This window comes from Hippopotamus amphibius, chromosome 2 (assembly GCF_030028045.1).
Source record: "Hippopotamus amphibius kiboko isolate mHipAmp2 chromosome 2, mHipAmp2.hap2, whole genome shotgun sequence".
Lineage (NCBI taxonomy): Eukaryota > Metazoa > Chordata > Mammalia > Artiodactyla > Hippopotamidae > Hippopotamus > Hippopotamus amphibius.
Genome location: NC_080187.1, coordinates 174,612,287 through 174,630,872, shown reverse-complemented (window position 1 = coordinate 174,630,872; position 18,586 = coordinate 174,612,287). Strand labels below are relative to the sequence as shown.

Here is an 18,586-nt window from a genome sequence, read left to right as displayed (position 1 = left end):
TTTCTTGGAATGCAGTTATAAGGGTGAAGCTGCAGCAAATTTTGCAAAATGAGCACAAGGGCTATGCTCTATGGATGGCAGAGTGGAGACCTGAAGAAAACCTGGGTCCCTGAAGACTAAGAGAGAAAAAAACATTTTGTCTAACCCACTGTTACTGAGGTTTTTCTGCTATTTAAAGTTAAATCCATCCCAAATTATATACTTCTTTTTTCCTTATGTTCTAAATCAGTGCTGTTCACTGAACTTTTTGTGACAGAAATATTCTATATGTCCTCTGTCTACAACGATAGCCACTGCTGAGTACTTGAGACTTAGGATTGAGGAGTTAAAAATTTAATGTGGGTAGTGGCTACCACATTGAACAGTACAGTAGCCGATTCAATGACTCTCAGGGCTAAACACCGCTGTAAATTTCTCACCTGTAAGGCAGTTGATTTGGCATAAACAATTTCTTCATCAACACCCACTGATACAACAATGGCATCAACATTGGCATACTCATCTTCTCCTTTCTGAAAAGTAGAGTAGGTAATTTGATCATTTTCTTTTCACACTAGCAAAATAGGAATACAGACTGCAGTATTTACCCAAGATATGCGTAATTTTTTCCTAACAGAAATTCTAAGTTTAAGGTACATATTTGCTTGGCCATTACTTACTCTGTTTTTAACGTACCTTTCTGAGACAGAATTCACATACAATTCACCCACTTTAAGCGTACACTTCAATGGTTTTGTGTATTCAGTTATGCAACCATCACAATCTAATTTTAGAACATTTTCATCCTCCTCCCCAAAAACCCATTAGCAATAATTATTCCATCTCCCCCCAGCCCTAGGCAACCACTAAATTCATTTGTCCCAAGGATTTGTCTACTCTGGACATTTCATATAAGTGGAATCATAGTATGTGGTGTTTGTGTCTGGCTTCTTTCACTTAACATGCTTTCAAGGTCCCTCCATGTTGTAGTATGTATCAATACTACACTCCTTTTTATTGCTGAGTAATCTTCCATTGTGTGGATATACTACATTGCATCCATTCATCAACTGTTTGATATTTGGGTTGTTTCCATCTTTTGGTGATTATTCACATCAGTTTTTGTGTGCACATATTTCCCTTGAGTATATATCTAGGTGAGGAATTGCTGGTTATAAGGTAACTCTACGTTTAATTTTTTGAGGAAACACCAGACTGTTTTATAAAGTGCCTGCACTATTTTACATTCTCAACGGTAATGAATGAGGGTTCCAATTTCTTCACATGCTGACCAACACTTGTTATCTTTTTTATTATAGCCACTCAATGGGTATGAAGTAGTATCTCACTGCATTTTTTTTAAAATAAATTTATTTATTTTATTGGCTGTGTTGGGTCTTTTTTGCTGTGCGTGGGCTTTTAGTTGCGGTGAGTGGGGTGCGCGGGCTCCTCATTGCCGTGGCTTCTCGTTGTGGAGCACAGGCTCTAGGCACGTGGGCTTCAGTAATTGCAGCACATGGGCTCGATAGTTGTGGCTCACGGGCTCTAAAGCGCAGGCTGATAGTTGTGGCGCACGGGCTTAGTTGCTCCGCGGCATGTGGAATCTTCCTGGAGCAGGGCTTGAACCCGTGTCCCGTGCATTGGCAGGAGGATTCATAACCACTGCACCACCTAGGAAGCCTCACTGTAGTTTTGATTTGCATTTCCCTAATGGCTAATGATGTTGATTAAGCCCCCATTCACGTGATTCCTGATGATTTGTATACCCTTTTTGCATACTGTGTTATTCAGATCCTTTGCCCAGTCTGTAACTGGATTATTGCTTCATTACTAAGTTGTAAGAGTTCCTTTTATAGTCTGGATATAAGTCTCTTATCAGATACGATTTGCATTTTTTCTCCCATTCAGCAGGTTTTCTTTCACTTTTGTAATGTTGTTCTTTGAAGCACAAGTTTTTAATTTTGAAGAAGTCTAAATTCATTTCTTGTGCTTTTGATGTCATATCTAAGGCAGCTTTGCCTAACCCAAGGACATGAAGATTTACCTATACTTTCTTCTACAGCAGTTCTATAGTTTTAGCTCTTATATTCAGATCTGATTCATTTTGAGTACATTTTTGTGTATGGTGTGAGGAAAGGGCCTGATTTCATTCTTTTGCATGTGGATAACCATTTGTTCTAGCACCATTTGTTGAAGACTATTCTTCTTCCCCACCCCACACCCCTGCCCAAATTGTCTTGGCACCACTTCAAAAATCAAATGATGTAAATGTGAAGGTTTATTTCTGGATTCTCAATTCTATTCCTTTGATTTACATGTCTATCTTTACACTAGTACATTGTTTTGATTACTGCAGCTTTGTAGTAAGTTTTGAAATTGAGAACTGTGAGTTTCCAACCATTAGCTACTCCTGAACAGCTCTGTAAGACCAAAGGACTGGTAACTGTGAGCTATAAGGTCAAATCTCTGATTTCCCTACAAAGTCAAGAAAAATATACACATGGAATTCCCTGGTGGTCCAGTGGTTAGGGCTCCGTGCTGCCACTGCAGGGAGTCTGGGTTAATCCCTGGTCAGGGAACTAAGATCCTGCAAAGCCGTGTTGTGTGGCTGAAAAAACAAAACAAAACAAAACAAAACCTACCTATATAATGTTATAAATCAATGTTATCTCAATTTAAAAGAATCTACTTAAGACTCTTCCACATTTTAAGGCTTCTGGATGCCAGTAAGAATCCAAATATAATAGCAATTGAGGGTTCTCCTGAATTTCTCTACCACAACAAAATATATAACCCAAAGGAGTTACTATATCTTACCCCATGCATTCCCCCACTGATTTTTTTTTTTTTAAGCTCTTTATTGGAATATAACTTCTTTACGCTGTTGTGCCAGTTTTTGCTGTACAATAAAGTGAGTCAGCTCTATTTATACATATATCCCCATATCCCCTCCCTCCCGCGACCCCTTCCCACCTTCCCTATCCCAGCCCTCTAAGTCATCACCCATCATCTCATTGATCTCCCCCTCTACTGATTTTCACTGAGAAAATGTTTTTCCCCTCAGGTTGGTAAAGTTTTATCATTAATTTTCACTGATGATGCAAAAGCAATGATAGTTAAAACTGCTAGTGCATGAATCAAGGTAGTGGCACCAAACTATGTTCTTCACTACCACACACTAGTGAAAAAAAGCCAGTTTCACTAAAAAATGTCCTTGACACAGTAAAAATGATTAATATTATGAAATCCTAACCCTTGAGTATATGTCTTTTTCATATTCTGTGTAAAGAAATGGGAAGCATACACAAAGCACTTCAGTGTGCACACTGAAGTATGACAATAGTATCAAGGAAAAGCACTTGTACAATTTGTTACCTGAGTAACTAGCCAAATTGAACTAGCCATTTAAACAGAGTTGCGTATCTGGCATACATTTTCTTAAAAATGAATTAAGTGAGCCTATCATTTCAAGGAAAACAAATGACAAACATGTTATCAATGATGAAATTTGAGTGTTCAAGCAAAAATCAAAATTTTGAAAAACCTGTACCCACCAATGTGAACTTGACAGCTTCTCTACTTACTCAAGACTTTTCTGATGATATCAGTGGTGACAATAACACACACGATTCTCCAATATCGTATAATGAAATGTGTACATTTACCAGATCTGCACAACTGAGGGAACCAATATTTTCCAAATAAGCAACTCATGTTACAAAAGCATCCCTTGGTAAAGGATCAAAGGTGCAAGACAGACCCATAACTTGAGTATGAAAAGTTCACTGTTGTGGTTTTAGATTCCACATTACAAGTAACTTTCAAGAGATTACCACTTCCAGAGTTTTAGTGTAGTAACAAAGACTATCTATAATTATCTGGAAAGCTTATTAAAATTTCTCCCTTTTCCAGATTCATGTATACATGAAGCCATATTTCTTTAGATACTTGATACAACCTATACTAAGAAAGGCTATACAAATCTATACAAAGAATAATTTAAGAATGTAAAGGGGTCCTGATGTCAAAGAGTTTGAGAACCACAGTGCTATGATTCCTGTGACATATTAACACTAACTCTAGCATCAAATATTCTCTCCTCTCCAAAATTTTGCTACATACATTCTGATTCTTCAGTAAGCATGGGATTTTGTGGCACTAGAATTACTAGTACCTTGATAACCGCCCCAAATTAGCAACAGGTGCTCCCCATATTTAATGTTTATATGTTCTGGCTACCGATATGTATTTTCCTAAACATCTGTCTACAAAAAACACCACTGAAACTAACCAAAAAGTCCCTTTTAGTATCTTTTGACACTTGAAATCTTGGTTGAGTTAAAATTTTTCAGCAAAGAAACATTTACAAAAATTCTAAATACACAGTAAATTTTTTTTAAAAGTCTATGTAGAATATAATTATGTAACTTAATAATCAATAATAAGGGAAAACCATACAAAGCGACCTCAATACAACTGAAAATAGGGAGAGAGAAAAAAAGACCCACGTATTCAGCTTTTTAATGAAGATGGGGAAACAAATACATCAAATCTCAAGTATTTCAATTAATATAAAATGTCTGCTTTTCCAATGCCCATCAAAAAGGTAAGAGGATGAATACTAACTTCTCTTGGAACCCAGCTGCTCTGAGCATTTCATAGAATATTTTTGATTGATTCTTTACTGACACCAGTGGGCTCTAACACCAGAAAAAATAAATAACAGCAGAATTTAATATCTAAAGATAATAAATTTAAATAATATTTTTTCTTAAAATGTGATTCAATGAAAAGGATTACCATAAAGCCAAACATTTTGACAGCAAAATCCAGGACACTACTTTGTATTTTCAAATGTTATAAGCAGTATAAATGCCTTATACAGATTACATCTGAATACAGTCTTCTGCAACTGGGAAATTTTTAATAATCTGCTTGTGAAACTTACATGATAAGTTACCCAAAGTAACACTGTAATAGTTATAAATAATACTAAAATATTTTCAGATTAACTTATGTCTGGAATTTGTTCTAAAATACACTGGAGTGGGGGTGGTGGGCTGGCAAAAAAAAAAAAAAAAAAAAAAAAAGCCACAAGGACCAGTCCTACAGTCAGCTCCAAGTGCTGGCTACTAGAGGCAGCTGGGGCTCAACTCTGCTGCTTAAATGGCCCCAGATTCCCACCTGACCTCTTCTGCTTGAGAGGTCTCTGGACTCAGACTTGAGCCCTTGTCAAATCTGGACTTAAAATTTCTGTGCTTCCTTTTCTAGATGAATCATCTTGCAGCAGTGACCCCTGGTGTGCAGACTCTCAACATCCACCAAACCCTTTCTGTCTCCAAATCCTGCCACATTCCAGTCTGTCTAGTCCACTCAACAGTCAAGTGTTGCTGAAACAGGTGTTTCAGATGGGAACAGTACTTACTGAGCAGGCACTTTCTGTATGTAATCTGTAATCCTCACAATAAAACTTTAGCTGCAGTATGCATCATCATATTCAAAACCCCAAATCAAGACCTAACACACTCAAAACCCCCACAAATACACAGGCAGTTCTCACACTAACAAAGAGGTAGGCTTAAAAAAAAAAACAAGGTGTTGAAAGTCTAATTAAAATACACACATTAAGTTTAAGATATATATTTTTTCATTAGGATACAATTATTATAACAAGCAAAGTTATATTTCTTCTATCATCTCTATCTCCTTCAGTTAACAAAACAGAGGAGAGAATATTTTCATTGGGGTCCTAAATATAAAAATGAATTTCTTTGGAAGGTTTCTGTTTTTATCTATAAGGAGACCTAGGGTCATTTGACAAATTCTTCTGCCTTCTATATCTAGAGAGACAGTATGCCTACTGGGTAAGGCTCACTCTGAAGCTAGACTGCCTGGGCTTGAAGCCATGACCCCAGCACTCATTGTGACCCAGCTTCTTTGTGCTCCAATCTTCTCCATCTTCACATCTGTAAGTGTTGCTGTGAGAATTAAATGAGCTAATGTATATCAAGTACTTAGAATAGTGCCTAGTTCATAGTAACTACTATACATCTGCCATCATTATTAAAGACTGAAATGTGGAAGAAACATAGGCAGAACTCTTTGACATAAATCACAGAAATATATATTTTTTGGATGTCTCCTAAAGCAAAGGAAATAAAAGCAAAAATAAACAAATGAGGCCTAATTAAACGAAAAGCTTTTGCATCAAGAAAATGAAAAGAAAACCTTCTAAATGGGAGAAAATATTTACAAATGATATGAATGAAAAAAAAAATCCCAAATGTATAAACAGCTCATGCAACTCAATATCAGAAAAACAAATATTAGAAAATGGGCACAAGACCCAAATAGACATTTTTCCAAAGAAGACACACAGATGGCCAACAGGCACATGAAAAGATGCTCAACATCATTAATCATCAGAGAAATGCAAATCAAAACCACAATGAGATATTATCTCACATCAACCAGAATGGCTATCATCAAAAAGAACACAAATAACAAATGCTGGCGAGGATGTGGAGAAAAGCGGACCCTTGTGTACTGATGGTGGAAATGTAAATTTGTGCAGCCACTGTACAGTATAGAGCTTCCTCAAAAAAACAAAAATTGGAAGTACTATATGACCAGCAATTCTACTCCTGGGTATATATCCTAAGAAAATGAAATCATTAATTCAAAAAGATATATGCACCCCAATGTTCACTGTAGCATTATTTACAACAGCCAAGATATGGAAGCAACCTAAGTGTCCATCAACAGATGAATGGATAAAGATGTGGGGTGTACACACACACACACACACACAATAGAATACTACACTCAGCCATAAAAAAGAATGAAATTTTTCCAACTCCAACAACATGGATGGACTTGGAAGGTATTATGCTTAGTGAAATAACTGAGACAGAGAAAGACAACTTTATGATATAACTTACACGTGAAATCTAAAAAATAAAACAAACCAGTGACCATAACAGACTCACAGATACAGAAAACAAACTAGTTGTTACCAGTGGGGAGGGACAACATAGGGGTAAGCAGTTAAGAGGTACAAACTATGAGGGTAAGTCAAAAATTATCCACACTCCAGTTACATGAAAACTTCTGTTGGCCACACTGTCTTAACAGCTCTTTCCATTCAAGGCTACTGTCCCCCCAGCCACCGCCGTGTAGGTGTGAACGTGTTACATCAGTTCATTTGTAACTGTGGTGCGAGCAAAAATGGATGCTCCACTTGTGATTTGCACAAGAGAAGAGAAGCGTGCAGTGATTTGTTTTTTGTGGTCTGAGGGTGTACCTGGTGCCATTATTTATCAAAGACTTTGCAGAGTATGGAGAAAGAGTTTTGTCTTGAAGAAGTGTGTATGAATGGATAGAGAAGTTCAAGGAAGATCGCACAAGTGTTAGCCATCAAGAAGGAGCCAGAAGCTGTCCACATCCACGGCTGATGACAACACTGAGCATATACATGAAATGATTCTGTCTGAAGTGACAGCGGATTATGTGGCAAATCATTTGCACATCAACCATGGCTCAAAGGTTCAACAATCAACAGTGCTCGTTACAGTGAGATGCTTATTGAAGAGCTGAAGCCTAAACTTCAGATTAAACGCAGAGGACTGCCACCCAAGGGCACTGTGATCTTGCATGAAAATGCACATCTGCACACTTCTGCCCACACTGTCGACACTCTGCAAAAACTTCATTTTGAGGTGTTAAAGCATCCTCCCTATAGTCCTGTACATGCTCCATCAGACTTTTACCTGTTTGGTCTCCTGAAAGCAGCCCTACGAGGACAAAGATTCACTTCTGATGAAGAAGTGAAGACAGCAGTGCATTCACGGCTCACAGCCCAACTTAAAACATTTTTTAATGAGGGAATACGAAAGCTTGTTGACAGATGGACAAAGTGTGTTGAAAAGCAAGGAGGTTATGTCAAAAAATGATGTATCTGTCTTTTCTAAAAGTTAATTCAAATAAATTCTACAGCCAGAGTGCGGATAATTTTTGACTCACCCTCGTAGTATGTATAAAACAAACAAACTTTAAGGATATATTGTATAGCACAGGGAATATAGCCAATCTTTCATAACTACAAATGCAATACAACCTTTAAAAATTGTGACTCACTATGTTGTACACCTGAAACTCACATACGATTGTAAATCAACTATACCTCAATAAAAAAGGTACCAAAAATTAACCCCCCTCAAAGGACTGAAATGGCTATTTCCTAGAAATTTACACCACAACTGTTACTGATGTCAAAGACTAGCTGTTGATTACATAAATCAGTACAGAATATGTACAGTAGAACAGATTTTCTCAAAGTGTACAATCCATATAAATGATTTCAGGTGATCCCAGAAATGGCTTTATTTTTTTTTTTTTCTTTTTTTGGCACACGGGCTTAGTTGCTCCGCGGCATGTGGGATCTTCCTGGAGCTGGGATCGAACCCATGACCTCTGCATTGGCAGGCGGATTCTTAACCACTGCGCCACCTAGGAAGCCCAGAAATGGCTTTAAATATCAATTACAGAGCAAAAAAGTTATATACTTTTTAATTCTCTTTTAATCTACCTGATCACACCAAGAATATACGTTTAATGCTAGTTTTTAACACCTGTTACAATTTAATAATGTAATTGTGCTTACATTATCCTTTCTTTTTATATTTATTTTTTAACAGCAACTTTTTATTTTTGGAAAACGACACAATAGTCCATTTACAGTGATATAAAGTATCTTCTCTGAATGTATTAAGGTTAAAGAGTTTTTTGGAAGATGAAAAGAGGACAGAGAGTGGTAAATGACTAAGTGTCCAACAAGCATTCTCAGCCAGAAGATATTGATGTTAAGTGTGTGTATCTTATAGAGCCTTTATGGGCGCAGGACTTGGGAGGCACAAAGTATTAGAGAAAGGGAAAGGGACATATTGAACACGGATAAGTTCAGAGCTAAGAACAGAAGGTCTGGTCAGTAAACTTAAGCCCCCAGTTATTGGAAGCCCTGAAAAAATGCCTAATCCTTCCACAAAAAGACAATGTATTCTCTGGAGAAAGGGGCTCAAAAAGGCTCTAGATACTAGGCCCACCAGAAGGCAAGTACTAAATGCTGAGGAATTAAATGAAAGTCTGTTTCTTGAATGACAACAATTGCCCCAAACACAAGAATTAGAGGATTTTTCTTTGAGCATCATTGAATTCAGAGAAAAACACTTCAGATACTGTCAGAATCTGGGGTGTTCTCCATTGAATAAGCTAACCTAGTCACTCTCTCGCAACCCCTCTCTACTAGTTGAGAGACCCTAGTCATGCAGAGCTTCCCATCAGTTTCTTACTACCTTATTCTTAATACAAATGGGTAGTCAAGCCTCATTTTGATTGTTGTGAAATGTCCAACATGAGAAAGCAAAGAAACCCAGAGGAAACAGGCATGGCAGAGGACAAAAAATAAAAATCAAATAAAACACCCCCTATAAGAGAAACAAATACAGTACATCCATGAAGCAAGAAAAGAAGACAAGAAAGAACTCAGAAAAAAAATTCAATATAAAGTGGTAAAATAAAGTTAAGAAACAGTATCTGGAAGTAGAAGATAAAGAGATAGGAAATGTAATGGAAAGATAATAAATTTAAGCCAAAAGGTCTAAACCTTACTAAATAGGAATTTCAGGGGGAAAATAAAACGGATTACTGGGGAAACAGGGGGAGAAAATGATCAATGAATGCAAAATTCCGGCACTGACAGATGTGAGTCTTGAGACTAAAATGGCCCTCCACTTCCCAACTCAATGCAAAGGGGGAAAAAAAAGACTCATACCAACACAGTGAAATTCAAAACACAAGGAATAAAGAGATATTTTACAGAGAACAATAGGCCATACATAATGGAACAGGAAATAGAATCACATCAGCCTTCTCAGAAGCAATACTGAAAGCTTGAAGGCTGACAAAGAGCTTCAAAATTCTGAGAATTCTCAGAGATTTTCAACCTTGAATTTTATACCCACTGAACTATATTATTAACCAGAAGTGGAGACAGAACAAAACTTTTCAAGACACATAAGGGCTCAAGAAACACCTATTCTCTGTATCCTTCCCTAAGAAGTGCTTAGAGAAATGCCTTAACAAAACCAAGAAGAAAAAATCAAGACATGGACTGCAGGATACAAGGGACATTGGAAAGTTCCAAGGTTCAACAGACCTAGAGAGCAACCTGTACAGATAGAGCAGAATAATGTACGGTTGAGTGGGTGGTGGTGGTGTTTAAAAAACAAACACAGAATTAATAAAATATCTAATGAGTGTGAAAATTGTAGAATAAAAGATTGATGAGATTATGATAGATCTACAGGAAAAAAATTAAAGCTAGGGACATTTAAAAGAGGAGAAAAACTGAAGTAATCATTAATGCCAGGAAAAATGAAACACTGTAGGGAAAAGGAGAGGTAATTAATTGTACTCTATTACTTCACCCAGCAGTGAAAATAGTTAGCTGAGCATAACAATGTAAACTGACTAGTTTTACTAAAAATTACAGGGGAAAAAAAGAAAACTTATCAAAAGGGGTGGATACATGATAAAGCAAGTATGATAAAATATTAAGTGTATAAACTAGGTGGGGGGTACATGGGTTCTCACTGGAAATTTCCTTTACCTTTCTGTATGTTGAAATTTTTTTTCATAATTGTGTCAAGAAGAAAACTTACAGGAAATGTCAGGAGGTAGGGAAACTGGCCTGAATGTGATGGTATAATAAAGTTAAATTTAAACCCTAACCTGCCTTAAAGACCTAAATGTAAGACCGAATGCTATAAAACTCTTCGAGGAAAACATAGGAAGAACACTCTTTGATATAAATCACAGCAAGATCTTTTTTGACCCACCTCCTAGAGTAATGGAAATAAAAACAAACATAAATGGGACCCTAATGAAACTTAAAAGCTTTGTACAGCAAAAGAAACTATAAGACAACCCTCAGAATGGGAGAAAATATTTGCAAACAAATCAACGGATAAAGGATTAGTCTCCAAAATATATAAACAGCTCATGCAGCTCAATATCAGAAAAACAACCCAATCCAAAAACGGGCAGAAGACTTAAATACACATTTCTCCAAAGAAGACAAACAAATGGCCAACAAACACATGAAAAGATGCTCATCACTAATTATTAGAGAAATGCAAATCAAAACTACAATGAGGGGCTTCCCTGATGGCGCAGTGGTTAAGAATCCACCTGCCAATGCAGGGGACACGGGTTCAAGCCCTAGTCTGGGAAGATCCCACATGCCACGGAGCAACTAAGCCCGTGCACCACAACTACTGAGACTGTGCTCTAGAGCCCTTGAACCACAAATACTGAAGCCCACGCACCTAGAGCTTGTGCTCTGCAACAAAAGCAGCCACCACAATGAGAAGCCCATGCACTGCAACAAAGAGTAGCCCCTGCTCGCTGCAACTAGAGAAAGCCTGCATGCAGCAACGAAGACCCAACGCAGCCAATAAGAATAAAATAAAATAAATTATTTTTTAAAAAAAACAAAAAACTACATGAGGTATCACCTCACACCGGTCAGAATGGCCATCATCAAAAAATCTACAAACAATAAATGCTGGAGAGGGTGTAGAGAAAAGGGAACCTGCTTGTACTGTTGGTGGGAACATAAATTGATACAGCCACTATGGCGAACAGTATGGAGGTTCCCTAAAAAACTAAAAATAAAATTAACATTTGACCCAGAAATCCTACTACTGGGCACATACCCAGAGAAAACCATAATTCAAAAAGACACATGCTCCCCAACGTTCACTGCAGCACTATTTACAATAGTCAGGTCATGGAAGCAACCTAAATGTCCATCGACAGATGAATGGATAAAGAATACGTAGTACATATATACAATGGAATATTACTCAACCATAAAAAGGAACGAAATTGGGTCATTTGTAGAGACGTGGATTGACCTAGAGACTGTCATACAGAGTGAACTAAGTCAGAAAGAGAAAAACAAATATCGTATATTAACACATATATGTGGAATCTAGAAAAACGGTACAGATGAACCGGTTTGCACGGCAGAAATGGAGACACAGATATAGATGACAAATGTATGGACACCAAGGGGGGAAAGCTGGGGGTGGTGAGATGAATTGGTAGATCGGGGTTGACATATATATGTTAATATGTATAAAATAGCTAACTAATAAAAAAATTTAATTTCGAAAAAAATACATGAGAGGGGATTTATCCAGATGAAAATAAATTGTTTAGAAAAAAATTTAAAAAAAAAAAACTTATTTTTTTCTTTTCCTTAATCCTCAGTGAAGTAGAAAGACTCCCCAGAGTCTAAACTTTTGCTTTGTTATTTGATGGATGCGTGATTTGGGTTGGGGACAAGTTAATTAACACTTCTGAAACTTTGCCTCCTCACTGTTGAATTAGTGTAACAAAGGAGGGACGTGTGAGGATTCTGTGAGATAACCTGTAAAAACTAGCAAAAAACTCCACACATAGTAGGTGCACAAGACTAAAAAGCATTCTCATCTCTGTCCTTCATGCCTCGACAGGCTTAGATCATATTTCCTCTGAATATTCATCTTTTCACAATGAAAATCTCCTCACCCCTTGATTGTGTCTTTTCAGGTGCCTTTTGTCTTTCTGGGATCCAAGAAACAAAGGTGTACACAGTATTCTGCATTTAGGGAAGAATACTTTTCTCATGGGGAGAAAACTAGAGACAGACACAGATGCGTCTGTATCCATCTATGATGCTTACCATCATCATCTTCCTCCCGCCACCTCTTTCTTTCAACTTTTTAATTTTTTCTCTTTGGTTTTCTATCATCTTTCTAAGACTAGACAGACTATGGGAGAAGGTATCTGTGAATTCAAATCCTGGCTCAACCACTTACTAGCTACATAACCTTTGAGTGACGGTACTCAATTTCCCTGATCCTCAGTCTCTTCACATCTAAATGGAGATAACAGTGCCTAATTCACAGGCACACTACAAAGGAAGCTCACAGCACAGCCCTGGGCACAAAGCAGACATGAAGAGATGGCCATTAATCCATCATGTTATAACCCAATTTCTACAGTATGATGTCAGCCTTTGGGCTCCACCTGCAGAGCAGCTGACAACTGTAATTACTATAATGACTCCTTTTCCTATATCATCAGCCTTCTCCTTGGTTTATGATAACCTGAAACTCATTAATTAACATATACTTGCATTATTATGTTTCAAATTTAGATTTGTGTTCTGAAATAAAATCCCTTGAATTAAAACAAAATAAATAAATAAATCCTAATCTACCAAAACAAGAGTTAATATCTAGAACTGATAAATCAAGAAACAGCAGTATATAGATATTACTTCAAAATACGAAAGAAAGTTAAGAACTGGAAAGTGGGTGCTTCTGGGGCAGGTAACTGTTTTTTGTGTTATGGCTTTTAGAATTATTTGGTTTTTTAAAACCTATGTATGTATTACTTGATTAAAACTGATTTTTTAAAGTGCAAGGTAAGTTGGGGAAATACTGCAGCAGAGGAACAACTATCTTCCTCTGAACCAAAGGGGTACTGCATTAAAAGAGGAAACATTTTTGAAGTCTCTAGTTATAGCTAGGATACTGATCTAGTTCATCACCCAAATCAAGACAATTTTGAGAATAAAATGGTATGCCATTAATTACATAGGGACAACAGGTGAACAGTTCCAGGAAAGGCAGGACTTAGGATCACCCTAAGTACAGCCTCCATAAAGATCTCTTCAAACCAAGAAAGGGATGCATGAAAGCTCAGAAATCAAGTTACCATTATTCACGGAGTGCCTACAACACGCCAGGCACTGCACTTGGTAATAGTGATAAAAAAAAAAAAAATTTGAGTAAGCAAGAATAAACGAATTCCAACCTGCCGAAGCATTTACTTCCATCTAGCCTTCCTCTTTACCCAAGAAATCAAAGCATAATTTAAATCTTTCTCTAGCTCGCTCCAGAGATAAATGAGCCATAATGAACTGAGACGGGTAGAAGCAAGCCGTTCTCTTGTTGAAAGTAGTAATAGAAATTGCCTATTTTAAATAACCTTCCTAAGCCACAAAAGGTAACTGCCTAGTCTTAGAGAGCAATCCAGAACAAAAAAGTTGTCTACAACATCAACCAGCAAAGAGCCAGAAATCACCACTCGAGAAACACTGACGCTATAGGTTATTAGATTTCTCCACAGGCACAAGCTTCCTTTTTGAGGCTGGAGCCACTCACCTCCTCAATCCTGACTGGTAGTGCAGCGTCACATGAATGAATGCAATGGATCAGCATTCCTTTTGAAAACAGCTGCTGTTCTGATTTTTTTTATGGAATTCTTTTGGGTTAAAAGGCAGATGACTGAAGTCAAGGTTCACACACAGCAGCAAGTCCTAATAGGTAGGTCTCAAATGAATTATAGGTGTGCATGGATACAGTACCCCTCAGCTCTCAAAGCAGCTGGGACTCCAGGACGGTGGGTAACCTCCCCCCTTGTACCCCATGCAGTACCAATTCTATCACTTGGTTAAAAACAATCACAATCATGAAAATGCTGGGACATGCCCTGAACAAGGACCCGGTAAGTTAGAAGACAGAGAAGCCCCAGCTCACACTCATGACCCAGCACTACCACCTGGGTTCTCTAATGCAGAGACAGACAGGTGCTGCCAACCCTTTCTGCTCATAGCAGTTCTCATTTAAAAAAATGAGAGGCAGGACTAGACTCGACTCAAATATCCAGGAACAGTCATAAGTAATAACTTTTAGTCACTGTGGAGGTCTCCTGTTTGATTTCTGACTGAGCCCATTTTCTTATCCCCAAAATGACAATATTTACTCAGGTATAAGGTTAAATGTTTTAGAAATTTCTGCTCAAACAGAAGTGTGACACTGTGACTGTTTTGGGGACATAAGTTATGAAAATTGCAATTAAGAGATAAATCTTATTTACAATAGCCTCACAAAATATACCTTAGCCAAACTCAACTTGCAGATAGACGAGACTAGGAAACACATTAGCTCCTACGCTTATTTAAAAAAAAGAAAAAAAAAGAGCAAAAGAAGGAAACAAAAAGAAAAAGAAAAAAAAAAGTTAGTAGCCTTTTGGTGCTCTACAACTCTAGGCAGTTGTAGAGCACTGAAGCTACCACAAGCACCCACACAGTTCTGAGAGGCTAATGCTTTAAGGGTATCTAAAAGTTAAAAGTGGGTGTGGAGCCCAAACTAACTTTTTAGTTAATCTTTGTCCTAACAGAGATTTCTTTGAAGATGGGAGCTGACAACACAGGGCTTGGGATTTATATAGTTAACTTCAAGTTATTCTCATTTCAATGCCAGTTTTCTTACTCAAAAAAGGAAAAAGTGTAGAAAAACAAATATGGCTTGCACCTGTATATTTCACTATTTTCCTGCTACAGCTAAGAGGATAAGCAACCAGAATTTATCTCTGAAAACTGTGATCTCTGGTTAAGCAGCTCAGAATGAAAGTACTATAACCGGGAATGACAATGCCTAAAGAAATTCTACAGGTGGGTTCTGGGCATGGTTATTAAAAATTACAGTTATAAGAAAGCAGAAAGTCTATTCAAGTAAGATTTTTCATAATGATATGCTACAAATTTTGCTAATGAGTACATTTTTATATTGACTTGGATTGTAACTTTGTAACACCAGGATTTTATCAAAGTCTAACATGCTCCTTTCAAATGACAGGAGAGCCAAGATAAATTTTAATGATTTTTGAGAAACAAACAAAAAATGGGGGCCAATAACAACTTTCATGGATTTAAAGATTGTCACTTGACATTAAATTTGCCAATCTGTCTTCAATCCTCAAGTTTTTCCTAGTTTCATGCTTTGCATTTATCTGTCATGTAGGGGAACTGAGCTCTGTATTAATCTTAGCTTTCACGAATGGTCTACAGAAGATAATTTGATAAACTCTGGGACTACAAACCACCACCACAGCAAAAGTGTGTAATTAATTTTGGGGTCTATGGGTGGAAGAGAAAGCTTTTGATTATTACTTGTACAACAATACTTATTAATCTTTAGGAAATATCTGGGCATTTAGAAAGAGTTTTTCTAATATGGATAACGTTAAAACTTTAAAACGTGACTGAGAGAAATGGTAAAAACATCTGGGAGAAATAACGAATAAAAAATTTTAAAATAAAATTTATGTTCAGCTTTTGTCTAGCATAGAGTCCTTATTTGTGCTTCTCATAAAACGCAGAGAACCCATTTTATTTTCAATTATCTAATGCATTTATGCTCAAAAGATGAAACATGCACAGGAACCTTTAACAAATGACAACTTTAATAGCTTAGTTTTTAGCTAGTTTGAAAGGCAATTTACAATGCTGAAATCAGAACTGATCATTTTTATCAGGGCACTTTTCGGGTTTTAAAAAGTCTTCATTAGTTTTAACTTCCCTGAATGGCAGAGTTCAGAGGCCAGACTTAAGCTAGATAGCTCAAAATGCACCACAGGATGCAATCAAATGTTTGAGTTGATAAATTACCATCGTAAAAATAAAATTTTAATTGTGGATTTTTTTCAAATGCCCAATCCTTAAAAGACTGGGAACTGCAACAGCTCTTTTTCTTAACACGTGCCCCGATACGCAACCGAGGAGGAAAACTAACGAGGTTTTAAGCATCGCATCGTTCTCTGTATTACTAAAACCTGCAGGTTTCCAGCGTTAGGTTTCTGTGTTACCCACAGCAGGGCCTAGAACATGAGGCGGTTGCGCGTGAGCAGTATTTCTTTTTTTAACTCCAGCAACAGCCTCGCAAACGATAAACGCCAAGAGCCCGATTCACATCCTCCTAGCCCCTCCATCCATCCTTGACGAAATGGTTTTAATTCTGGCGGGACCTGGGGCGCAACACTCTGGTTCTGGACGGACAGAGGAGTGCGTGGGTGTGTGTGAGCACTGCAGGAGGGGGCAGCAAGACGTGCTCACAGAGTGGGAGGGAAGGATGATGATGCCTCTTCTAGGGCGGGAAGAAACTACGAGAGGTGGTGGCTGTTATGCATGACGGGGGCCAGCACGCGGGGAAGATGGTGGTGGCCGCAGGACAGACTGACTGAGGTACGGGATTCCCTGTTACGGGGCGGCACTTGCGGCTGCCTGCAGTGAATGATCCCGAAGCTAATAAAGGGGCACGGCACTGAACCCGGGAAATTCCGACGGAAAGGGGAAAAAAGGCGCCGAGAAACGGGGTTATTATGGGATGGCAAAGGGGGGCTCCCTAGGGGAAATTACGGGATCTATCTCACCCTCCAATTGCTGTACAGTCTCTTCACCCGCCGGTAATAAGCGTCTTTGTCCAGAGTTACAGCCATAGCCACAGACGCCGCTCTTCCTCGGGTTCCGAGAATCACGCGAGGTCCCGGCTCCGCCACCCTCTCTCGGCCCCGGAATCCCGCACTCTCCCACTGACCCGGAAGTATCGACCTCCAAGATGCCCTTTCCGCTTCCGGGTCCCGGCAGCGCCTAGGATTGTTTTCTTTTCTTTCTTTTTTTTAAATCCTTCCTCCTGAGGTTAGGGGGAGGAGAGGAAGGAAAAGAGTGGGGGAAGCGACAAAATGAGTGATGCAAAGAGCCCAGATTTTCGCGGGGTTGTGTCAACTTAGCAACAGCCGCACGCGAGTCGACGTCATCACGTGACAGCCTGCCCCCGCCCTCACTCTCTGCCAGGCCGCGGTTTCCAGGAGCTGCGACTCCCAGTCGCGGCGGCGGCTGAGCACCGCGCAGGAGGCGGGAGTCCTGACGTCCCGGCCCCGCCCCACACAAGCCGCCGCGCGCGGGTGCGATGGCCCTACCCGTCGCAAAGGAAGGGGAAGCGGAAAGAGCGGGATCTGGCGTAGGGTAGGAGAGGGAAGACTACGGAGTAACTCGGTTCGTTCGCCTCCTAGAAAAGGTGGGGAAGTGAAAGGCTCTGCTGCTCCAGGGCTGGAAGGATCCTCCGTGCTAGGACACTGGCTCAGGGGCTCCGGACGGGCGGAGAGCTCCAACCAGGGACAGGGATCCCACCCTGCCGATAAACTAAATTATGGCCGGCGCTACGGGGGAACGACGTCGCCTTAGAACGGGAAATAAATGCCCAGGCTTCATTTGAGCGCTGGGATGGTAGGAGAAGGGTCATGGGAAACACATGGCCTAAGGGAATCCACAGAATGCAGTCTCCCAAGTCGTGACCGCGGCCTTCCAGTCAGCCAGTCCCCTTGCGGCAGTTCATGAAGTGACACCATTCTTATGGCTTCCCCAAAGCACCGTTATTTCAGCTAATTCGAAACAAAATGTACGTGGGTCTTCACGAAATTCTTCCTTCTCATCTCTTCTAAGAACTTGGAGTTTGAATCTGGAACAACATTTTAGCTAGGCTTTGCTTACATATAACCCTTTAAAGGAGTAAGGATGACTTGTCTGCCCTATCCAAGGTAACTTCGCATGAACAGTAATGAACTTTAGAGAAGTGGTGTTGAAATTACCCATCGTGAACATCAACTCAGTATTTATACTGGGTTTGAGCAAATATAGAACAAGGGAAGAGTGGGA

General features: G+C 39.0%; 1 protein-coding gene across 2 annotated transcripts in view; it reads right to left on the bottom strand.

Annotated features, from left to right (window-relative positions):
• The window catches only part of SUPT16H (SPT16 homolog, facilitates chromatin remodeling subunit), a 38,960-nt gene extending 21,480 nt beyond the window's left edge, over window positions 1-17,480 (bottom strand). Inside the window, exons 1-2 of one of the 2 annotated variants that reach the window (XM_057721277.1) lie at window positions 17,305-17,480; window positions 420-512 (exon numbers count right to left, since the gene is read on the bottom strand). In XM_057721277.1, the coding sequence (XP_057577260.1) occupies window positions 420-512; window positions 17,305-17,370 (159 nt within the window). In that variant the 5' untranslated portion in view covers window positions 17,371-17,480. The remainder of the gene's footprint in view (window positions 1-419; window positions 513-17,304) is intronic. The other variant, XM_057721276.1, reaches the window with a different exon arrangement.
• Window positions 17,481-18,586: the final 1,106 nt, after the last annotated feature.